The 26,869-nt window shown below is 32.1% G+C and overlaps 1 protein-coding gene across 6 annotated transcripts in view; it reads left to right on the plus strand.

The window, feature by feature from the left end:
• The first annotated feature begins 1,556 nt into the window (after nt 1–1,556).
• Nucleotides 1,557–26,869, plus strand: part of LOC119831738 (hillarin) — a 41,632-nt gene continuing 16,319 nt past the window's right edge. The window contains exons 1-4 of one of the 6 annotated variants that reach the window (XM_038355216.1): nt 1,557–1,810; nt 7,675–7,909; nt 12,461–12,650; nt 20,143–20,333. In XM_038355216.1, coding sequence (XP_038211144.1) covers nt 7,760–7,909; nt 12,461–12,650; nt 20,143–20,333 — 531 coding nt within the window. In that variant the 5' untranslated portion in view covers nt 1,557–1,810; nt 7,675–7,759. Of the gene's footprint in view, nt 1,811–7,674; nt 7,910–12,460; nt 12,651–20,142; nt 20,334–26,869 lie in introns of those variants that run through there. The other 5 variants (XM_038355217.1, XM_038355218.1, XM_038355220.1 and 2 more) reach the window with 5 other exon arrangements.

Consider the following 26,869-nt stretch of genomic DNA (forward strand, 5'->3'; position numbering starts at 1 on the left):
TTATTTCGGTAAATTTTTGTATTCAGCTTTCAAAATAAATATAAACTTTTATTGAAAAACGCCTCTCACTCGTTGATGTCTTTCACAAGACGGCAGAAGATATAATCTAATTTCACGAAAAATATATTTCAATACGAATTTAAACTTTTAGCTATTCATAAGGCGGTAATTTGGCAATAATTAATAATTTTTTTATTAATTATCTACATGTACATAGTATTACACAAAAAAAAACAATAAATTTTGTACAAAGAATAATTTCTGATTTTTTAAATTAAATCTATTTTGTTTGGCAGTTGTAGAAATAATATTTACACATAAATGTCAAGGATAAACGCTAGTTTTAACACTTATTACATTTTAAAGAAAATTTTGCGATTTAATTAATAAGAAATACTCCTAGGATGAACTGTGTGTCATTATGTATGGAAACTGGCGTGGTTATGATGACTGTCTGGTTAAGTCCATATTTTTATATGCTTCAGTATTATCCAAAACTGTGTCCTTCCATATTTTCATATTCCATACGCAGATCGCATTCTAATACTCCATAGTATTAAATCAGCAATAAAAGAATCAAAATCTTCTAACTTGTAAAATGAGACTATGATGAGAGATTAATTAATTACTTTAACATTAAGCAACGTGATGAAAAATACAAATTTTAAGATTCTTTATTAATCTTGTATGTCAATACGTTGTTTTGTATAGAAGTAAAAACGCGTATTTTCACAGCGTTCTACGCATAAATTCAAACACTTAGATTCAAATCCCATTAACAAGTCGCTATTACTTCACTCATACCCACCTGTATTGCGATGACTTCGGCATTTTAGGTGCAATGAATTTTATGCCGTATTGGGTTAGCACACGGTACACTTTCTAGTGTGGTCGCGGAAGGTTGTTATAATCGTAGTTTACTTTCTCCAGCGGCGATTTAGTTCGGAATGTCCCGATGTGGCCCGCGCAGCTTCTTCTGACAGTTTTCTCAAAGATTATGTTACTTTATATTCATAAAAGAGTGTATTTTAAACGTATTTAATGGTACAAGTGGGAATACTTTTGTACACGCCGCGTCTCAAATGTGACAAGGCAAGCAAGAAACGTCAGTTTCTGTTAAATCGGTGCAGTTTTAGAATTGCTGTCTGGGTTTCTACAATAATAGAAGCAGAAAGTGTATGATGTAAGGAGATTTTCGAGTTATATTATTCGGAGATATGTGTGACTTTGTTTGATAGTTCGTGTTAGTATAAACAATGTAATTATGGTAATACAATATTAAAGCTGTGTGATAGCTAGATAGATATCATAACATTAATAATGTTTCGAAAATGTTATAATTGCCATATCAAATAAATTTTTCAATTTCCCACAATTCATAAAATTTTAATTTACTTAAACGCATCCTGTTTTATAACATCACTTAAAAAAAATCATTACGTTAAGTTTTAGTAAAACCCTCTCAGAGTAACCTTGCAAATTACTCAAAGCAAATCACCTGTGTCTATTCTTTGGTATTTCGACGCAAGACTGGCCGAAAAACAATTGCGGGCGGGCAGTGTTCGACCGGCCCCCGCGAGCGGTGCGCGTATCGTGTGCCACCAACAGGCGGTAAAATAAAAAGTATATGAAATGTCATTTCTAAAATTCGAATTTCAAAAGTGACGTTTACATTTTTTATTACCTACACAGTGCCAGTGTCAGTGACGTGGTTTTTATTGCTAATGTGATTTATAGCGATAACTGAACAAGGAGGTTTCATAAAAAGGCTTTTTGTTAGATTGCGATCTAATTAGAATCATAAACAGAGGTTAATAAATGCAATAGTAATCCTTCAAACATTTAAAAGTGCTATTTGCCTTATTAAGGTTTTATGGTTAATTTAATATAACAGAGTACGGTGTATTTTTAAAATAATTTAAAAGCCCGCATCGAGGTTAAGTTAAAACAACTCCTAATAAGTAAATTTTAAGTATATCCGCCAAATGTAACCTTCGGTTCATGTTGTAATTTTTATTTGCGTTTTGCTAAGTTCAGAATGAATAAACGGATATCGTTAAATGGATATTTAACTTAATGATAGTAACATATACCTTCACATGTTGTTTACATATTATATTCATAAATATACAATAAAATTCGCGAATTAAAAATGTGCATAATATTCCTATTTTTGCTTTTTTTTATTAAGAAACTAAGACGTCTTAAACTTAAGAACTATAGACGTCGTAACTTTGAAACAAGTTATATTATTGTTTTTTATTGCTTAATGCAAAGTATGAACTTTCATGCTTTCTAATAATTAGTAAATATAAAAGCAAGAAGAAATCATGATCTGCACCAATAATGTAAAGGCTAAATACAATATAACATCACGTACGAGGCGGGTGAAACCACGGGGCACAGCTAGTCATTTATAACATCATTTTACATATCCTTCTGTATATTATATTTTAAATACAATAAATTCAAGCATATTTTAATGGTATATTTAAATCACTAATAATATTACCAATGCATTTGATTGATTTATTACGCATACCCTTAATTTATATAGACCAATTAAGTTTATATATATTTATAAGCCATCCGCCTCGGATTCGCACGTGGTACATATATATATATAAAGCCTATTACAATGAGGGTTCAAGTCTAAATGCAACGGTGAATCAATTTTTGAAATATGTATAGTTCCTGAGTTGAGCGCGTTCAAATAAACAAACTCTTTAACTTTATTTTATTAAATGTGCATTAGAAAACATCGCCATAAATAGTACGTTATCAGTTATTTGTATTCCCCACAATTCCTCTATGCATTAGTCATCTATTGAGCTGTTCTATCTATGTTGTATAGTGTTTCCGAATTTATCACGTTTCAACATTAAAAATATATAATTTTCCCTTTTGTAATGTTTTAATAACTAATAACTAACTGTTGCTGCAGCGCCCGCGTGGTAAAATATATTTAAATTTATAAAATACATTTTCATGGTACAAATTTTCATCCCCTCTTTTATCTCCCCCTTTCTTGGTGGATGCTAACATCATAGTGCGTGTGGTATCTACATGCAAAATTTCAGTCCGATCGGTCCATTGGTTTGGGCTCTGCATTGATCAATTAGTCAGTCAATCAACTTTGCGTTTTATACATTAAGAAATAGAACTTAAAAGGTTATTTGTAAGTGTTTTTGTTTGTTTGAACGTGCTTATCTGAGTAACTACTATGGTCAGACTGCTAGTTATATCAGAGATCTTAATATTGTAATGCATTGATGTTATACAAGGAAACTTCAACCATGCAAATATTAGAAAGACGAAAGTCTGTCCGTCTGTTACGTTTTCACGCTTGAAGTGGAACTGATTTACATAAATTGTTATATTTAGATTGGAGGATTTGGAAAGCTACTTTTTACTCTGGAAATCCCGGGAAACCCTCATCACTCGCGCATATTCAGCTACCGTGAAGATTAAGTCAATAAGAGTCTGACATAATAATGTTACTGCCTTAAAGTACCATGTTTCCTCACTTAAAAAAGGATCATTTTTTACGTGAAAAAGAAAAAATCGGTGGTATAGTAGTTTTGATTGTTGAGAAATTTTTTGAAAGAATAGAAAAAATTCGATCACGGGGCGGGATTCGAACCCGCGTTTCTTGCCTAACCTTATCCTACCTGGTTATATAAAAATTTTCCCATTTATAAAAGAATTTCAATGGTATAAAACTAAAAATCAAAAAGTTTGAATTGTTTATATGTTCATTTATTGGAGCTTAGGCATATGGTATTGATATATTTATTACTAAAGTCTGTCTGTCTCTCTGTTGTTATAAACCACGCACCGCTTTGTATATATAAAAATACTTGAACAATAAAGGCCGAACAGCCTACATTATTTTTTCAAAAATCAACTCTGGCAATAACTGTCATATGGGTCAAACATTTCAAAGTCTTCTCTGTGAACTGTAGGTGAAACTGCGCAGCATAACTTGTAATATTATACCAGATTATATAAAATAGGTACAGATAAATGTATTATGTGATCTGTGGTATGAATGGATTCATTCAAATTGAGTAAAAGTAATTCAGCCCACACTCACATGACCAATGCTGACCATATCCATCGCCTACACCGTTATTTACATGATGTGAAGGTGTGCGAATAATAAAAACGAAATCTATTGGTGTGTTTGCGTAATATGGCCGAGTGAAATAGCTTATTATCATAATGGATATAAATTTAGCAGGTATTTTATGTAACGCAGGATTTTTTTTACTTTTAATTCTTTTAATTCGTCTAGAAATATACATATGGATACTTTTATGGATGATAAGTATATATTATTAGATAGATATCGCTGGCTGTGTCAAAAAGTTCCTATGGGCATGAAATGTTTCACAGCGGTATAAAGTAAGAGTAGCTTATATATATAACTGTCTAGCCTTCTCCAGACAACAATTATTATTTGTAAAAAAACTAAACCGCTATTAAATTGTCTTATGAGATATGAGATGTATATCAATTTAACGAGGTTTTCTTAAATTTGGTAATCTCACTAAAACCTCGTTCTTTTTTGAAGTCGGTTGAAAATGGTTAAATATCGCTCCGTTGCTACATGAAATAAAGATTAACAAGAAAACACGCTTTCGCATTTACGATATTAGTATATAATAAATATAATCTTAGTTGCTTCATATTCGAAAATATCACAAAAATGTCACGCGTACGTGCGAAATCACTTTCAAAGTTTGTTTAGTGCTCTTTAAATATTATCACTTTCTTAGTTCGAGAAACTAATGTAGATCTAGTTGCTAATAGACAGCGATCGGAGGAAAACGTCATTAAGTTTACTAAGTAATCTGTAAAGATTAAAAGAGCTGTAATATAAAGATTAAAATAACAAAAAAGTTAAGATTTTTTCCTGCCTTCAAATTATGACATATTTTTTTAATCGTTAAGTAGTATGGAAATGTAGAAGTATATATATTAAAACAGGAAGTTTTAGTTAGTAAATCAATGAAATATTATAAAAATAATAACAGATTGAACATCGCGACACAAATATGACCGGTTCGCCATTTAGTGATTTTATTCACAATGATGTCATTCGAGAATGCGGTATAATTTTATTAGTTTTGTGATTGGTCTGATGAGAATATACGCCTAAACTCATCAATATACGCCTAAATTATATTTTCTTCTTCTATAGGTTGTTCAAATTGTGCAACAGACCATAAAAGTTGGGAACTAATTATTAATTAACAAAAAGGTCATATACATTTGTGACTAATCTATATATTTCTATCTATTCTTGTCTTTTATGTAAATAAGTACATAAAAGTTGAACGTCGAACGTTGCGTTAAATGAAGAATTAAATTAAAAGTACAAATTCTTTTAGATTTTCGATAACTTTAGCAATCGAATTCCATGTAGAGGTAAATACAAAATATCAGGATCTATAGACGTATGACTTATATCGGAATTGTACGAGTGTGGAATGCAAGTAATGCAACAGGTAACCATAAGGTATATACTACAGACTACAGAGTGTGCTATAGACGAATACCGGGCCTATCATTATATCGGCACGCTCCAATACTTATGCCTTCTTTATTGTGGGACAATCGGAAAGCGATAAGCGATAAATTGTTGATTTTTCATTAAGACATAGAGCCTTGTATGGTTTTAGGTTTCGTGTATGTGTGTATACACATAAACCACACACATATACATGTGTGAATTGTATTTTGTCAGCATATTTATTGGGTGTGGTTAATGTTTTCTCAGTTGTAAAGTTACATTGGCTAGTCCTTATCTGCCTTGTCCGCCCGCTCTCTCTTTTCGTCTGTTTGTCAATGATAAAAATAAAATTCATTTGTTACTTGTTGTATAAATTAGTATATTTGCCATTTATTAGTTTCTTTGTCATAAATATATCTAAGTACAATTATCTTTATAGAAAACCATCTATAGATTTCTTTCCCTTCATATGTTATTGTTATTATCTAATCCATACAATTAAGAAACAACTGTATTTAAAAAAGCACTCACGTGAACGCATCACAACGTTTAAACTTTTCAATCCGCTCCAGCCTACGTCACACGTGGCTCCAGCCCGAAGCCACGGCCGAAGCTACGCTCTACGGCAAGCATTGATTTGCTAATAAACAGCAGTTACTCGTACCGAGAAACGGAATACAATTGTTGGTCACTTAGCTGCGTTTATTATATACTTGATAGAATAACTGGGACGGAATGTGCGAACTGCACCTTGTTATGGTGCATTTACACATTGGTGTAGCAGCGAGGCGAATAATGAAGAGGCATATGATAATAGTACATTCGCTTTGTTATTCGCGGGTTCGCGTTTTTCGAACGTTATCAAAGGGCATGAAAATTGAACAGCAACTGAATTAAAAAATAATCGTAATAATAAAAATCTTATTTATCCATGCCTTACATAAAAATTGCATATGGGGCTTGAATTTGAACAACAAGATCGTTTTTGGATTTGATTTGAACTTACTGTAATAATTACGAATTCATCTACGCTTGTTATGTTGCCGAACACGAATGTGTAAACGAACCATTACAATTTTCATCTGAAGTTTTTTTTTATTATTTTTTTTTTTTTTATTTCTATCTGAAGTTGAAAAAGTCTTATAACTTCGAGATGTAATTGACAAAAATTTGTGATCACGTGATACGTGTGAATTTAGTTCAATCCGTGACTGTAAAGACAATTGAAATAGATAGATACAGTTGGGTTTGTTATCAATGCTTTATAACAAAAAACTTTTTTTTTTTAATATGAACATTAACGTAATTTTAAAAAAATACTCAAAAACAAAAAACATTTTAAACAAGCTTCGGATTCAAAAGTAACATTACTTTTTAATTAGTTTTTATAACACATATACACCTCCTTTTCATAACGATATATCTTTGTAGTCTTTGTCAAATGTCGTATATACAAAATCTAAAATCAATTAAAATCAAGCTGTATAAATCGTAATTTATACAAGAAAATATTATATCTTAAAGAGATTTTCTAAGGACCTCGTGATAACTTGTGAAGTTTTAATTATCACATGTTTGGATTAATGAGAGTCGACTGCAGGAGGATTATTTAAAAATTAATTATATAAACATATCAGACATTTAATTTAATTCATACAAGTTGACCTTTCAGATTTTGAGATTTCTTTGCAAAGTACTAAAGGCGAATATCAAACAAATTGTATCAGGATAGCTACCCTAGCAAAAGTGAGGGGTTGTTTCGATCAATAAAACGCGTGGTCACTTACATTATATTAGAATGGTCTGCTGGCACGACTTAAAATATTTTTTTTAAACGAACATTCTGTTGAAAAACTAGTTTGTTCTATGTTACTGCATAGGAGAATAATAATTTTTCCGTTCATTTCGTATATTGAATATATTCACGAACCATGTTTTTGTGGACATAATTTCAATAATTACTTAAACTTATTTTAGTTATCAGCCTATTTCCAATTTAATAATCAAAATTACAAAATAATAAGCTTTACTCGTCTTTAAATAAGGTTTCGTGTGTATAAAATATATTAAAACTATTGCGTCGTAAGAGAATATTTTAAAGGAAACTCTTACAATAACATCACAAGTCTAACAGAGTCTCGCTCCAATTATTCCAGAATAAACTGAAAGAATTGAAAGTGCAGTGTCTAACAATGCAGTGTTGTGAATACTAGTGGCAGTGAAGCGAATGCGCTAGACGCCATGTATCGGCCGAACTTCTACGAGAGCACCTGTTTTCGGTGCAATGAAATTGTGTACCAGGTGGACAGGGTCGGGCCACTGAAGGATTTCACGTTCTTCCACAGTGGGTGCTTCAAGTGCGCAGTCTGCGGCACCAAGCTGACATTGAAGGTTCGTGGTGTTTTGTGATGTTTTTCATTATGTGGAAAGTATTTTGATGGATTGTTTAACCCCTACGAACGTGTTTGTATTGGTCTGAATGATGTCTAGGGAAATACAGTCAGTTAAAATTTCAAAGATTTTTCAATGGGTTTTTTTTTTTGTTAAATTCGTTTATTCTACTTATGTCTAGATGTCATCCTACTTATATATTTGTTATCATGTAATTGTAATATTTAATAAATATTGAAATCTGTCCGTTCCTTAGATTTTCACGTTCACACCAACAAACTCCTCACCTTTATAATAAGAACAAACCGCAGAGCAATAGTCAAAGATTATTTTATCTATTTAATTCTATTACCTAACGTAAATATTTATATCTTTGCATAAAATATACCTTTTATAAAACAAGCGTGATTGACGATTTCTCTCGAGTTTCGATTAAATAATAACATTATATCATCACGACATTTTGAACGCGTGGCATTTGATCGACCTTATTGTACCTACTTACAGATCAACTTTTTATTTCCTATCAAAATTATATAATCCGCTGCGTGCTTTACGAAAATCGGTAGTGGTGTTAATGTCTCACATATTTGTTTTGGTTTTAGGACTTTATTAAGAATTTAATAGATTAATTAGAGGAATTAATTAGATAGAACGAAAAAATGAAATTCTTTAAAGGATTGGTTCCATAAATTTTCTATCAATCTTTATGTAAAAAAGTCATGTTAGTTACCTACACCACTTTATATACCTCAAGAACGGCTTAACAGATTATAAGGATGTTTGGTTCGATGGATTCGTCTTTGTTTATATTGGGATAATAAATTGGAAAACCCTGTAAGAGGCTTGAGTCCCAGCAGTGGGAACATATATAGGCTGATGATGATGATGATGATGAAATTGGTAAACAGCAAATAAATGCCCAGTTAGCTAGTAAATTATGAATAAACTTTCTAAATAAAAAAAAAAACAAGGATAAATCATGCAAATTAAGTTTACACGCGTTATTGAAAATCAGAGTAAACAAAAGTGATTAATATTATAGTTACAGATCAGATGTTCTTACCGCATGACTCACCGTCTTTTAACCTGAATTTATTACTCACGGCTTGTGTAATTAATTCATTATTATTTTATTGTATTTAAAATTTCCTTGACGCAATGTTGTATGGGGGTTGCACTCCCATATTGTTTTGAGAAGCCGAAACCTCACAATGATTAGACGAAATGTTGTTCTATTTATGATTATTAGTAAATTTTTTATCTGTAAAAGCTTAAATCACTCGTATGTATACTTGTAGTTATAAAAACACTAGCAATTTAGAACCTCCTTCCTTTTTAAAAAGGTTAAAGAAAGATACATAGTAATGACAAATACTTATTGAAACCGTTGTTATGAGATTAATACATCTTCTATATATATAAAATTCTCGTGTCACAGTTTTCGTTGCCATACTCCTCCGAAACGGCTTGACCGATTCCTCTGAAATTTGGTAAGCATATTGGGTAGGTCTGAGAATCGGCCAACATCTATTTTTTATCCCGATATTCCTACGGGATACGGACTTACGCGGGTGAAACCGCGGGGCGCAGCTAGTCTTATATATAAAATTCTCTTGTCACAATGTTAGTCTCTATACTCCTCCGAAACGGCTTGACCGATTCCTCTAAAATTTGGTAAGCATATTGGGTAGGTCTGAGAATCGGCTAACATCTATTTTTCATACCACTAAACGATAAGAGTAAGGCAGAACAGCGTTTGCCGGGTGCAGCTAGTAGTATATATAAATTGTTCAAATATAGCAATGATTTTACAGTTCTTGTATTTACTTAAAACAACATGGGTTTTTCATCATTATCATTCACACCCACGTTCCGTGTCGAAAAAATATAACACGTTTATCATATTTACTTTTAAATTTATTACTATTAAACAGTTTATGAAAGAATTTTAATTATAAATTTGATTTTTACATAGAGTAAAATAAATCATAAGCCTCGGAGGGATATATGAATGAAAACGGTAAAAAAGGCGTTCAGTTACTGCCGTTTCTAGAGGTGCGTTTAAATTTACGAATTAAATTTCATTGTCGGCGTTAACTGGCCGTATCAGAAACACGATTGCATTAGCTTTTGTAAAACGGCCAGTGTTGTTTGACCCGCCGTGACCTCTGCGACTCGTTTGACATTTTATGAGAATATTATGCGTGATATTATGTTCATAATAGCTTAACATATCGCGGTCTTTTACTATTATTGTCCTGTGAATATTTTTATATTTATGCATTTTTATCTTGCGTTTTGTTTCGCTGAGCAATGTGAATTATCTTATCCTATCCTACTAATATTGTAAATGCGAAAGTTTGTATGGATGTATGGATGTTTGTTACTCTTTCACGCAAAAACTAATGAACCGATTGCAATGAAATTTGGTACGTAGATAGCTGGACAACTCGAATAACATATAGGCAACTTTTTATCCCGATATTCCTACGGGATACGGACTTACGCGGGTGAAACCGCGGGGCGCAGCTAGTATATTATAAAAATGATTCCCTATTTCCCTCGGTCACGCCATAACGCGTGAACGGCTGGACCGATTTAAAAATTCTTTCATTGAGTGACATATTAAGCTATATATGTACCACGGACGAAACCAAGGCGAACGGCTAGTTAATTATATTTACAAGTAAATTATTTGTTTAAAGACATCTATGTTTTTCTTTTGTAGTAGTAGGTATATTCGATTATTTCCGTATTTTAATGCCACTACTATATGGCTAGCGATCCGTGCTAGCTTCGCCCGTACATATATATGTATATGTAGCCTATAGCACCAGGGATCACATGTATATCCAACGGTGAAAGAATTTTTTTAATCGGAACAGCAGTCCTTGAGATTAGCGCATTCAAACAAACAAACAAACTCTTCAGCTTTATATCATTAGTATAGATAAACAAAACTCGAATATTACTGCATGAATATTTCTAGATATAGTTAATACTAGTTTGAACACTATACGAATTTACAAAGGAACTATTCCAAATATTTCAATTATATTAATTTAATGTGACAGGTCAACTTACACTGGTTCGTTAGCTATTGTACTGTGAATGAGCTTTACAAATGTATATTATGGTACTGTATAATTGAACTTGTGGCATTAACAATGGGGATTGATAATTGAATTAGTTCTATTGAAGTTTTGATGAATATTAATACAATACGGTTCGATAGATTTAATACTGAAGTAAAAAGGCACCTATTATTTTATTGCATTAAATGTTACAAGGTCAGTTTATTATTATTTATTAATCATGGAAGCAATTAAATGGTTAGAAAAATTGTTGTAATTGCTTGATTAGTTGGATTTGCTACACAATGCAAAATATTTATAAAATATAGGTTTGACTAGAAATATAAAGATCATAATACAAATGCAATAAAGATAATTGTTATATAGTATACGACTGTTTATCCTATCCTACTATCCAAGTAAGATATCCTATCCTACTTAATATTATAAATGCGAAGTTTGTAAGGATGTGTGTGTTTGTTGCTGAAAGAGCAAAAACTACTGAACCGGTTACAATGAAATTAAGCAAGTAGATAGCTGGACAACTGAAATAACATATAGGCAACTTTTTATACTGATATTTCTACGAGATGCGGACTTACGGGGGTGAAACCGCGAGGCGCAGCTAAAATATTTATAGCTTCTTATTTTTGTTTTTCATTAAGCTGAAAAGACAAAATTTTCACTGACTGTAGTTTTTACTCTTACTTTCTTTAAAGTACTGATCAACACACATACTATGTTTAAAATATCTCTTCATTTAGGTACGCATTGTAGTCTCAACAAGGTACGTGTCAGCAACCAGAGTAGTCAATAATTTCACGAACATAATTACTAAATTAGCAGAATTGTTTTTAACAATTCCCATATCATTTGTTTGTGGATGTTCGTGCAATTGATAATTTTTAAACCGGCTTCTTTACACAGCAATCTATTAAAACCAGTTAAGCACGTTTACATGCACCGAGGGCTCCATACCGTAAATCAAATTAATTGAAAAACCTAATCCTTACAAATTACATCCATACGATTAATATTGTTAATCGCCGAGTCGATGATTGTACTTAGCATGATATTCTACTAATGTACGTTTGAAAGTTTGTATGTGAAGATATTAATTCATGAAATAATCATGCAGATAATGCTACAACTTGAATGATTTGGGTTTAATTATGTATGCTAATAAGGCGTATCCAGTGCTTCCTATTTCGTATTATTATCACAACAGGCCACATTTCTTTTACTAATGAATCTTATAATTTTTTTTTACAAAGTAGGTATGTTTATTTATATCCCTTAGCAAAGATCGTGAGTGGACACACATTAGATTAAGTCAGTCAGTAATACAGTCAGTCAGTCAGTCAGTACGTTAGGGAATCAGTAAGTCAGTCCGTCAGTGAGACAGTCATCAAGTTCCGATTTCGATTCCTAGTTTTATATCAACACGCATTATTACATGTATTTCCATTTCCAGACATATTACAACAACCAGCACTGGACAGAAGACAAAGAGGTGTACTGCTCCAGCCATGTGCCAAAGATCGGTCCCGGGCATCTGGATAACTCGTCAGTGGGCATTCGCAGCGCGCTTAATGTACCCAAGAGCAATAACTATGTGAACGAGCAGATACGAGGCCACGCTCGAAACAGCCATGAGACAGAATGTAAGTTTTTTAAGAAAGTTATTAATGACTGTGGGCAGTGCCCGTTCGCTTCGCTCGCGCGCTTTTACGCTGTCAGGTTTCCCCTACTTTATGTCCTTTTGGCCTGTGCGTACTTGTTCTTTTATTTTCTACATCTAATTACTTGTAATGTATGATATGTATTCTAATTTGTTGAAATAAAAATTGGTGAAAAACAAATTCTGCTTAAATCGTATATAAATAATGTGTCCGTCGTAATCGTATCATATTGGGTATTAAGGTAGACCTGTTTCTATAGTAGAAAAAAGTGTTAAATGTAACATATATTATTATTTAAAAAGACTATACATTCTGAGGATGGTATTCCAACCTTGCCAGCAGATGAAGCGTCGACACCACTGCTCTCTATTTAAGAAAGTGTTACGAATTTTTATGCAATAATAATACCGATTAATCAATTTTTGCATCTAAACGAACGGAATATAAAAAGTTTTAATATAACTGGAGCTAATATCCTACTAATATTATAAATGCGAAAGTTTGTAAGGATGTGTGTGTGTTTGTTGCGCTTTCACGCAAAAACTACTGAACCGATTGCAATGAAATTTCTTACGTAGATAGCTGGGAAACTGGAATAACATATAGGCAAATTTTTATCTCGATATTCCTACGGGATACGGACTTACGCGGGTGAAACCGCGGGGCGCAGCTAGTATTTAATAAATTTAATTCGAACGGAAGATGATGTTGCCACGTCCGTTATATTTCATGTCGTTTGCACTAAAAAGTGCAATTTCGGTCAGAGTATATCTGCGATACGTCGCCGGATGTCGTTCAATATTTTACGTAATTACAGATAAATATACATCACTATTTATTTAGGAATTTAAAGCCAAAGTCTAAATGGTTTGCGATACAAATATTAATTGAAAAACAAAAATCCCTGTCCTACTCAGAGTCATACAAAAAGTGGTCAACCTTAACTTAGTAGTGTTTCAAATACTGCGTGCATGCAAAAAAATTACATTGATATAAAAAGTTAGTACCGAGTTTACGTGTCGCTGAGGACCCTACCTGGACTCTTGAGGATATTGATATAAAAGACAATTGGAGATCATGTAAATTACTATATCTCTACGTATTCAGAATCAAGGCATACCATATAAATTATGAATTAATTATCCGCATCTCTATTAATCTTTTTTAAGTGGAGAAAATTTACATACGATATCCACAACTCCCGGGGAAAGAGCTCTTTAGAGGGAACACTTCCCCTAAAATAACTCTTTCACTCGAGAATCCATAGAGACTTGCAAAACAACACTAGCTTATTACAAGCGTAATTTCTTTAAGTGTTCCTATTGGAATAGGCTGTGCAGTTATTAATATATTTAATATTAAACGTATCTAAGTCTTTTAAAACAATTCACATGACCTTGCGCCGCGGGCTTCGTTACAGTTTATTGACCACACCCAATGGCACTAGATTTATACGTCTAAATTTGCTGCTAATACGCGTTTTATTTTTTAATTGAATATTTTGGGGAAATGAAATAATATTGAAGTTAATTCAATTCAATTAGATGCCTGTCAAATGACCGATGTATCCACGAATGTTGTATCTTAAATTAATTATTAGCTTGCATATAATAATTAAATGAAACTAGTTATTCAATTTACAGGAATATTTTTGTCCTCCATTCCCAACGCAATTTGCTTTTACTAATTGAATTTCTATATGATTAAAACGATTCTGTTCAAAAACAATATAAAAAGTCGTATCCTTATCTCTATAGTTTGAAATGTTATAAATTTCCGCCAAACACGTATTTGGAATGTTGACGCCTCAGTTAATCTTGCACACGATCTAATCAGCGAACTTAAAGAATCCAGTCGGACTTCCGAAGAAGGCACCAACGGTACCAGCACGTGAAATCGTCGGCTTATTTCGCTAATCTTCAACAGAATGAAGGGTGTCGACCTATAAGTGTGAAAGAGATAGACGAACTTGCTGCGAAGGCGGCCGCATTCCTCGAGACAGCCCAGTGACCGAAAGCACAAAATAGCATACATACAGTTTAGACTGTGGACCAGCCTGTGTTTTGACCTATGCTAAAATATACCGTGAGAAGCAGTCGTTACACGCTGCAGTTTCACGAACAGCTGTTGTAATGCTGAAATAGAAAACAAAAGCGGATAAGTGAGTCGGCAAACTATAATACACAGTACCTTAAAGGCGAGGAAATATTATTGGTATCAAATGGAGTCATCTGGTTTAATAAATAATTAAATAATTATAAAGATTTTATAATCAATTGGATGATAAATCCAAGTAAAACAAAAGGTGGAATGAATGCGAGTACAAAATTTACACTAATAGTCAAATAAAGATGGATTCCTAATGCATTCATAGTTAACACATTTCATGTAGACAATCGATAACGACAGCTTTCCCCTTTAGTTGAATTCCATTGCACATAATTTGCCTATATCTATGCAGTCTCATTAATTGAGCAATACAAGACATTTCTTAACAATGTCAAAGCGAAACAACTTTTCTATTTGGCAATAAATTATTCACAATTACCATAAAAATCACGTTCAGAACATTATTTATTGGGCAAAAAACTATTGCATTACAAACGCAGCGGCAGGCGGCAAGTGAGTTAAGAAAGTTTTAGGTAAAAAATGTTTATGCCACACTCGCTCTTGATTTAGTAACCGTCACTTAAACACGCACGAGATCAAACAGTCACTGAATTCTTAGCTATTTATTGTGTAATATAGCAAATGTAGCATAATGCTAGGCTGGTAATTAGTGTATCGTGTCGTGATCATGAAAGTATTGGTAATTTGTGAATTGGCGTGAATGCAAAGCAATAATTATAGTACAATTAAACAGATAATAACTTACACTTTCGTTTATGTTCCATATTTTTTACAATTAGTTATGACAGAGAGAGACAATAACATATTTACAATACGTTTGAATTGAGGGACTTCATCATAAATTACATACGTGGTGGGTATGTTATACGGTATACCTAACCATTCTAGGAATAGCGGTCGTATACTATACAACGCTATCAGAATTTAACTGTCTTTGTTGCTCACATATAAAATTCAATGAAAAGAACTCAAAGAAAAATATTTGTTAGGTATACATGAAAGAAGTTCACTTTTTCTTTAAAGTGTAAGTACATGGCAATAGCTTTATTTTACGGATTTTAAACCTACGGATTGCAACTGATGGAACGTCCAAAATTATCCAGATTACTTTAACTGGAGGTAATAATTATTGGGCTAATTTTAATTACAAAAAATTAAATAAACGACGTAACTTTTCTTATGATTATAATCGTAAGTTAAACGTAATAATAATAAGATTGACTTATTGATAACAATGAAATTGTTTCCTAGTTTACAAAGAACAGATATAGTAAGTTGGTGAGAAATACGTTTTTGTTAAGATATTATATCTCCCCTCTCAGTCCAATAACTATTGTTTAAAAATTAATTAACGTGATTACATGATCTATCGTGTAGTAAATATTACATTGCATTGAATTCGATAGCTAATATAATAGGTAGGTAGGTATTAATAATAATGCCTTTAATAACAAAACCAATTTTAAATTGATTCATACAAACAGAGGCATTTCATTCAATTTCTAATTGTTCGTTGTGTGAGTAAATAAAGAAGTAGTCACCTAAATGGTATTTTGTTTAAAAAATTAAGTAATCTTAAAAGCTAAAGGTAGACGAAATATTAATAAATTTTAAACTAACTAACCTACCTATGTTTGCGTAAGTCTGTACTATTCCAATCTTACACACGCTTGTAGATGACTAGTTTTTGTCAATAGATTAATTCGCGTTGTTTCAGTGGACAGAAATTTCCTTTACAAATGGTTCAGTCCGACATTGATACGTGTCATATACGTGTTAGGTTTTCACAGTTAAAATTCATCTATAATTTTCCAGTAACAGACAAGCTCTTAATACTAAGGAAATAACTTATTTACGCACATGCTGTAATTTGAACAGGTAAATGGGTATTTTGAAATGTCGCCTACACCATATCGGGAGCATATGGGTGAAGAAATACAGGTGTTTTCTACATGGTTTTACTAATAACATAGATTAAACACACTGTAACAGCGCTTATATGATGATGTCGTTTCTTTACTTATATTTAATACATATTTATGTACATATTTACATGTAATAAATTGTGATAGGCCAATTACGAAACATTGTTTTCTTTTATTATTCTGCATAATACAAAAACTATTAGGTTAAGGTTTTTACAACGAGAGTGAAGTTGCGGGCAGATACTATTTAAAAAAATATATGTAGGTGCCTAATACTTTTGGTCTTTTATATCAACTTATCAATATATACAAGTAGATGTATTCGAGTTAAACAAATGTTTTAGATCATGTATCTACGTTCGATCAGTAAATATTTATTATAAAAAACCTCACAAGTCTCATAGGGCAAAAACGGTCAATTGTCATCAAGATTATTCTACTCGTAAGTGAATGAATAAAATATGTTTACCACAAGTCCACGCCACGCGTTTGCACTTTCACATACTTCATGTAGATATCTGTACCTTTATCAAACGGACAGAACTATTCAATCTGTAAATATACTATATACTGTATGTAAGAAAAAAATAACGTTGTTATTATTATTATTACGTAAAAAGGAAATAAATGGTAAATAAAAGTATAGAAAGACGTGTCACAAATTTAATTTTTCATGTTTTAGTACAACCTATATAGTGTTATGTTATCTGTGGTGCGACTCACGTACAGCATTATAACTAAACCGACTCCTCATAAAAAATTGAATTACGCTTTGCATCGCTTACGTTTGCTTATCCATAAGAGTTCATTTTACCAATTAAAACGAATTCCACCAGTAATCAGTCCAACAGCAATTAAAATAAGGACATAAAACACATGCCTAGTGCTGTTTAACCATGTATGTGTGCGGATTAGTAAAATTTATCAATTGCATTAGCGGAATTCTATGTGAACCGGTTGAAAAACACATGACTACATGCGAATGGTCGTTGACATGGTTATGTTTGTCTAACTAATTGAAAACTTGCATAGAGGGTTATAGAGTTAGTTTTGAAATGTATCGAATTACATAACACAAAGTGTGATACTAGAGCCTAATGTTTGGTTATGGTTCTATGAGCGTTCAAATAGTAAATAATGCTCGAAATTTATACTAATAAGATTATTTTTATAGTTTTTGATAGCAGTTGATACTTGATAGTCACAGTGACCTCTGTTTCTTTAATATAAATAACATTTAACTTCATAATAACTTTTACTATTCGTATATAGTCTATAAATATATTATTGTATTTTAGATACATGCATAACAATGCAATTGCATCATACTGATCTAACTTTTTTATCAGTGCCAGTCTCGTCACTATTGTCTTTCTTGCTATAAAGATAAAATAAAAAGTTATGTATTTAAAAAGAAACCAACATTTACTAAACAACTAAGCTAATATATATATTCTATATTCACTAATTTGTGTAAGTTATACTTTAGCTACGTATTATTTATAGCTGCTTTAAATCGAAATGTAAAGTTAACTTTCTAATTATATAACTGTATTACTTAAATATTCAATATTTTAGAAACAACAGAACGCTATTTTGGGGTAGGTTGGTAATCCCAATAGGTATGTCTTGAAAATGAAGAAGGTTTGAGATAACGAGTTGAGCGTTGTGAAAAATTTTCGTTTTATCTTAATGTAATATATAAAAATCCAGTGTCATGATGTACTTCCCAATGAACACTTCACCAACTCAACCGATTTTGATGAAATTTGGCATTTTATGTGTAATTTGGTCAAACTTAAGATATAGGATAGTTTTTATTTGGATAAATTATCCCAATGATTTATAATCTTAATATTTTTAATTATTACTCAGCCACAGCAACGCGTGGCCGGTTATGCTAGTATATTATAATATATTTAGAGAATAATTTAGCAGGATTAACGTTTACGCGTGTATCTAATAGTTGCATCTGAAAGCAAGAAAATATCACGTAACTCGTTTTTATACTAATTTATTCTTGTTAATTGCAACATTACGGCAAGGTACTAGGTAGGTAAAGCATAGCATCTGTGGTCAAGGTTATAAAATATACAGCAAATATAAAAATTAAATTTTATGTCGCTCAGAAACAACAACGTTTGATATATTTCTTCAAAATAAGCACCTAAACTTTAGCCTTATGGAGAACTGTCATAATTATAAATATTTTTTATGGCAAAATTTTGTTTTAATTTTATTAACGCGTTAAGTAATATGTTGTGATATTCTGAGGTATAAAAGTAATAATTATTATTTTATTTTAGGTTAAAAAAAAGTGTAAATTTGTTTTTGTATATATTTGTGCGAACTCGCTTATATCAAACATCAAGCAATAAATTTGCATTGGCAAACTGAGCATAAGAAAGCTTTTATTGCAATATCGCACGGACGATGTCGAGGGGCACAGCTTGTACGCTCAGGTATCCTATAACAAGGTCTCATAGTTCTAACGGTCATACAAGGCAAGCCTCTCATATCATATAATCACGTCTGCATCGAAACAGCCGTTGCATTCATACCATCTACCTATTTAAATACATCATTATCTTTATAATAGGTATTTATCTGATTGCAATCGTTATGGAGGAATTTTAATTGGCAAAGTGTATACATACAATGTGTATCTGTGTGCGGTTATTTAGCTGTGATTATATGATTTGTTAGAAACGCAAATAAGCAGGAAAAACGGTTATAACGTTCACCATACGATACATACAATTCTTAAACATATCTTCTTTGTTGCCGACGATGGCATAAAAAAAAAGATATGTCAATGTCACATTTTGCCGCCTTTTGCCTGATGGGCAGCTGATATGTGGCCTAAGATGTGGGCGCGCTTTCCTAGAAGATTCTGTTCTCTGTTTTCTCTCCTCTTGAAGACTTCTATATTGTCCTCGTCGGGGAACATAGAATCTCGAAGCATGTTTCAGTCCCTTTCGGTTCCAATAAAGAATGTGGAGTCGAACCGATTAGTCTGGATACATGGAACGTCCATCAAATAGCACTGCCTAGAGTCTGTGCGCCTCATGGCCGATCAATACCATTTTTGCCTTGAGTTAAAAACATGTATGACTGTTGGCTTTGAGTTTTTGACTGTAACATCCATATCAATAAATGAAATTGGGATTAACTGCTATATTAAAATAACTATATTAAAGTAACTTGAAAAAAGACGAAAAAGAGAGAAATTTTATTATATTATCACAAAACCACCATTGGTTTTATAATAGGTTCCATTGGTGGCTAATATATCAATTTAACTATTTGATTTCCAAAAAAGCCATCTATCATATTATTAAATTCATGTAATGTTTATAATAACCGAGATTTGTATAGTGTGTATCATTGCTTGTTCTAAAGCAACCCTCCTTCCCCAGTATCACCGACCCGAGCAACCAACGGCGGCAGTGTGCACGCTTCGCCCGCTCGCGAGCTGTCCCGCGACACGCCCGACTACCAGTACGGACGGTTCGACGCAAGCGCACTGCACATAGCGCACGCTCTCAAACAAACAGAACTGCAGAAAGCCTATCACAGACCGAGGGAGAAACCGATCGATTGTTATTTGGTAAGTTTCACAACTTTGGTTCATAAATCGAAGGCTATATAACCGAAGAAAATGCAGTTCATTTGATGATATTGTTTATCCTGCTTTTTTTAAATAATAGCGTTGTGCGCGTGACCAATGACGCGTAAACTGGTAGTAATAAACTAATTTTGCGTTTTAACATTAACTAAAAATAAATTTAATTTCAAAGTGGATAACAGTCGTGTAACCAAACATAGGAAAAGCTAATTAGCACGAATCTTACTCGGAACGAATGCATTTTCCATACTTAGTATACTATATTAAAAATTGTAATGTAAAGTTATACAACTATTTCAGTTTTGTGTTTGAAAAATGTGTTCTCAGTTTATGACGTAGAACGTTATGTGTTTTTTTCGTAATTTCGTAGGCATTTTTAAAGAAAAAGCGAGGTTTTAAAAGTTAAATTCACTCATTTTATATTTTATAAACAGTTGTCGCGAAGCCTTTTATTGTTTATGTTTTATATTTTATCAGAGCGTAACTATAAAGCTGATTTACAACAGAATCTGATGATGAAATATTATGAGCTAAACAATATCAAAATTATTAATCGAATCGAGATAAAATACTTAACCAACCTAAACCCAAAGGAGAAAAGATGAATATGGTAACACGGTTTATTTACCTACTTTTTAATCTGTGCACGTTTTAAATCTCGGCGCCAAATAAGGTTTGGTAGCCCGACCTGGCGTGTATAGTATTCAACTTTCGTCATCGCAGCGTGAACAGCATTAACTTTATCTTGTCTGTACTGTGAATGGCAGCTTTTATACATACAAGACATGAATTTAAATCTTACGGCTTATAATTATTGTATACAGAGTTTCATTGACTCCTTATTATTTTAATGGTTTCCAAATAAAGAGCTCGCTAAAAACTCATGCGTGTGTAAATTAATGGATAAACAACAATTTCAAGTAATAATACTTATGGAAAAAATAACTTTTATGTAGGTAATTTTTATTAGAACTTGTATGTTGATGCTAAGATGTAAAAATAAAAAACTTTATTATTAGATTGTAATAAAACCTTGTTAAAATATTAAACATTTTTAGAGATATCAAAAATAGTATTTGTAGGTAAGCAGAAGCTCTTGTATTATATAAGAATGTATTTTTATAAAATTGCACAAATAGGGGTTAAAGGTGTCACAAATAAAAGAAAAAAATAAAATCAATTCATAATGTCATATTATTTATTTGCCACTGCAATCTTTATAAAATGACTAAAGGAAAAAACTCGATTATCTGTTCTCTCTTCTCCATATATAATCTATTCTATATTCGAAATGGATAGAAATAAACGACGATTAATAAAAACTACGCTCTATCCATGTCTAAGCTATAAAAATCGTCTATCCAAAAATAGATATAACAAAAATGGCAATTACGACACCGTTCTGCGTATTTTGGTAAAAAAGTCATTGGTTAGAAGTTAGAACATGGGCAGTGGCCATACATGGTCAGGCTCCACGGGCCCTAGCCCCTAAGCTGGTCATTGATTCATTTAGGCATATTACGTAATTTTAACATCGTTTAGCACGATTGAATATTACTTCCTCTTTTCTATTAATTTTAATTCGTACATGTATCTTGATCTAAACTTTAGCATTTAAATCATTAACATCAATGAATAAAATATCCAAGCTCTTGGAAAAAAATTATCATACAAATCTATTTTCAATTCAAAAGAAGCAAACATAAAGCAACTTCATGCATTCCTCAATAAAAAAAATGAGTTTATTTTTTTCTTTTTTTAAAAATGGATTTATTGAACTATGATAACACGTACCAGAGTAACTAACTTTTTTGTGCTAAGCGCCAATATGTGCGTTTCTTTGAATTACGAGACACCAAATAAAACAATATTACAACACAAATGAGCCACATTAATAATAAATAATGCATAAATTCATTGAATCAGTACAAGAATATATTTGTCTTTTATTTTTGGCGCTCACTGTGTACCTGACGTGTGGTATTGAATAAAACATGATGAAGCCTTGCGCGTCTGTGCCAGAGAAAACCGGACTTCCATAGATATTTTCTATCTGATAAAAGAGGTATTTATCAGGTAATTCCTTGTGAATGAATCATTCAGTTTATGCACCTGATGGGAAATGGAAACGCAATGTAAAATGCGTTAAAACTGTCTTTAAACATAGTGCTTTACTAAAATAAGTAACGTTATGTTCTGTTTATTTTCAAAGAAAAATATTAGTATTAGGATCCCATTTTCATCATTCGATACCATCGTTTATAAATAAAGGATTTTAAAAATGTTGAGTATTAGCACAGATAACATAATACTGTATTATTTAAAGTCGTATTTGATCATCTGTGCCGAAAAGCTAAACTAGGTAATTTCCGCCTCGAAATAGCTTTAATAAGGTTTGGCTACTGTTTCTTAATTATCCCCAAATATGCTAAAATACTTTTTTTTCTCGCTGACTCACTTTGATTACTAAAACTTAAAATATGTCCAAACACTTTATTCAATAAGGAAACAGTTTTTCATATAATAATTAATCTTCATTAAACCTAAGCAATTAACAATCTAACGCTTCTTTCAAAGTAAGAATAACATGTTTTTCTTACTTTGAAAGAAGCGTTAGATTGTTAATTGCTTAGGTTTAATGAAGATTAATTATTATATGAAAAACTGTTTCCTTATTGAATAAAGTGTTTGGACATATTTTATTCGCTTGTATTTGCAATACGAAAGCGTGCATTCTCAATAAAATATAACAGCTATATAATAATCATTTACAACACAGATCATTAAGATATTAACACCCGGAGTCATGAAATGCATAACTTAAGGCTTAAACCTAACTTTCATACTACGTTTACATGCGGTATGTTAATTTTCTGCCAGATAGAGCCTAGACACGAACTAGTTGACTGTCCAATTTGCATGATAGTTTATTAACCATCATGCCTGATGCATGTGAAGCAATGCTGTGTATTGTTTAGTCATTCATACCTGTGTTATCATGGAGCAGACCAATGATACCATGCGGCTGTAAAACAATAACCTCACTTTATATTATATTTGTTTGTGCATGAAAATGTATATAATTAAATCATACTAATATGTATTGTTATACTTTTTTCTTTAAAATTACTGTAGAGGTAAGTCAATATTTAAAGTAAAATAAAAATTAAGAAACATTAAAATTAAAAACGTTTCTGCAAATTATGATAATTCAAACTATCTGCAAATGCATATCATTAAAAAATCAAAATAGACTCTTTAAATTTTTCGAATATGTTCGAAAATAGAAGATTTGAAATGTCATACTCATCGACACACGGCGCACATGCCGTTTGAGCATGCATGTCGTATGCAAATATGTGCAGCCAGCATTACCTGCATAGAGATATTAAGAAGAAAGTGAGTTAGGTATTTAAGAAAGTCATCCATGTGACATCTGGACTCGGCTCAGTCAAGGTTGATTTGCACTGGTTTCACTGTCATTAATGTGATTATAATGTCGTGTATATCCGTAGGTCTCGTTGAGTGTCAGTGCGACTATAAATTTATTTGTTTTTACAAGGTGAGAACGCGCCTTTCTAACGCTCTTGCGTTTAATTTAAATGCCGTTTTCAAAACGGAAGATAATTCATAGGAATTGTCTTGTATATCATCGCAAGTATATGAAATACAGAGTCTACTAACATATTAAACGCAATTTAATATGTAATCTTTGTTGTAAGTAATTAGGCCTATATTTAAACATAACTTTTATTTTGTTATATTTATATTTTTTTATGTCATAGCGGGCATCTGAGCTTGTGGTTCGCCTAATGGTAAGCGATCACCACCGCCGCGTGAACATACGCAAAGGTAGTGCCTCTACGAATGTGCGGCCCGCTTTTATAAAATTTATTTTTAAAGGAAAAGGAAAGGATTAAAGACTGTAAAGAAGGAATGGACTGGGACGGGTGAGGAAAAGGAAACGGGCCTCCGGCTCCCCCACTCACCGCACGAAACACAGTGGTTTTCTGTGGGGTTGTGGTACTTCCCTGGTGTGAGCTGGCCTAATTCTTGCCGAGGCCTGCTCGTCTACCACAATATATTTCATAAAAACTCCTTAATTTTTTCTCATTATACTTCTTTTTGTACTAAAAAGTAAGTATATAGGAAGTCTCTATTAAAGATGTGAATATGTATACAAACAAATTGTCAAACCAGCGGAGATACCAGAAATATAATACAATCGTACTAATAATTACTATAATTAATAATTACAATTAAAATATTAACAGAATTACTTACATATAAATAAATTTAAGATAGACACTGAATATCGTGCAATACATCTGACGTTAATACGTAAGCGACAGTTAGTCAATAAATACTCATTAAACGAACTAGCTTGACGGCTTGTAATAGCATATTTTATTAATAAACCCATTATTTATGATCGCTATAGTTACGTAGGCTTCGTGCATCTCATTATCAGCTTTACTATCTCTTTATACTTGTAAAACATACATTTATTAATCAAATTGTGTACTTGCAATTTGTAAATAATTCGCATTCATCTTTCGTTTAATCGTTTTCTTAGTTTTTATTCGTTTGTTTCCTTCTTAATTTATGTCATGATTCCTCAATTGAGGAACCAATGCATACATAACAATTTGATCAATTCATCGTCTCATATAATAATTCTTTAGTACTAATATAGTTATATTATCTTTAGTAAATGTAGTAGTGATCGAAAAGTGCATAATTGCCCACGTATCTAGTGCAAATGTCACCTGCGCAGGCGCAGACTGAGCCGCTTGATCGAGTGGGTGCGCGACCTTGCGCCTACGCACGCGGTAGGTCGCGTTCGACGGGGTAGAAATAGTGTACTCAATTATACAGAGCATATTGACTGATTCATTGACCTTCTAGCGTAGTTGTTACTGTTTTTTTCAGAGTCTTATAATAATTAAATTTATATTTTCCATTTGTTCAAACATAAAACTGTAGATGTGCCAGTGTGCTATAATATTACAATTTATAGTATCTAAGACTGTAAAACGAGATTTAAAAAAAATTTTACCTCTTTGTCAATATCATCTATAATTTATGGTGTCTATCTTATCGTTGCCTTTATGATATCTACATCGATGTTCCCATCTTTTTACTCTGGCTCTCATAAATAATTCTTACATAGGGACTGCACATTGATTAATTTTATAACTCTTCAATCATTGTTATAACATAAGTGTTTTATCTGGCAGCATCGGTGTTGTTAGCACTTAATGTCAAAGTATATTTATTAGCAATTTTTTTAAAAGTATTTATTGAACTTGTACAAATTTGCAGAACTATGGGTTAAAGTGTTTTTTTTTTATTTGAAATATAGTTTTATATATATACTTACCTATAACTATATACTTACCTACTTCAATATATATTTCAGTTATATAAAAGTACACAAAAACATGTATCTAGTCAATTTTAATGAGATTTTATTGTAAAATATCAAGTACTTTTACCGTCAAAGGAAAGGGGTCACGAGCTTACGTGCCGCTATCTGCTCCGCTACTACAATAACTGTAATATAAAACAACAATACATCGCATTACGTGGTAGGTAGGTATATCGAGCAAGCAATATAATGAACTGATTATAGATTGACGTGACGCAACACCTCTGCTGTTATTGTAATTATTTTAAGTACATTTACAGGTTCAGATCAAAGATATCATTAATATAAGAATTAAGATTACTTTAACAATGAAAAAAAGATACGATTAAAAGGATAGCGAAATATAGCTTACTTAATGTGAAGATAGTTTTTATATCACATGTGAGAGTAGCTATTGCCCGTCTAGTCAAACAAAACTAAAAGTCGTCTTAAAGTACACATTTTTATAATAGCGCCATCTAACGGATTCATAAATTTCGAAAAATTCAATTGAGCATCATAATGAATTTCCTCTTGGAAATGAGATGTTTGCCCACGATAAAAACTAACCTATGTCACTCTCTAGCCCCCCAACTAGCTCCAGTCTCAAAAATCATATCATAAACATCTTCACATCATTTCTTTGATAAGATTTTCTTTCATTCGACGAATTCCTTATAAAAGAGTTCCGCTACAACCGTTATTTCGGTTTTAAAAACATTCATAGAATTAATACGAAAGCGAATTCCCAAACCGATTTAATCATAAATCTAAATAACCTTTTAACCTCAAACTTAGCCCAGAAAGTAACAAAAGATTTAATTCTCATTCTCACGTCCAACATTACCGTAAGATTATTAAAATATGTGACCGCTTTGAGCGGCTTCGATGCGTCTAAAAGGGCTCTATGTACCAGGTGTATTTGATAGAATTATTGAATTTATGTCACTTTATTTCTTTGCAATCTATGCCACTATAAAATAATCTGATGCTATTATTTTATATAAATAATATTAGTTTATAGAGGCACAGCTTGTGACGTTGTAGGGGGATATCTCTGGATCTACTGAACCTATTTTCAAAATTCTTTCACCAATAGATAGCAACG

Source organism: Zerene cesonia, chromosome 14 (genome assembly GCF_012273895.1).
Source record: "Zerene cesonia ecotype Mississippi chromosome 14, Zerene_cesonia_1.1, whole genome shotgun sequence".
Classification (NCBI taxonomy): domain Eukaryota; kingdom Metazoa; phylum Arthropoda; class Insecta; order Lepidoptera; family Pieridae; genus Zerene; species Zerene cesonia.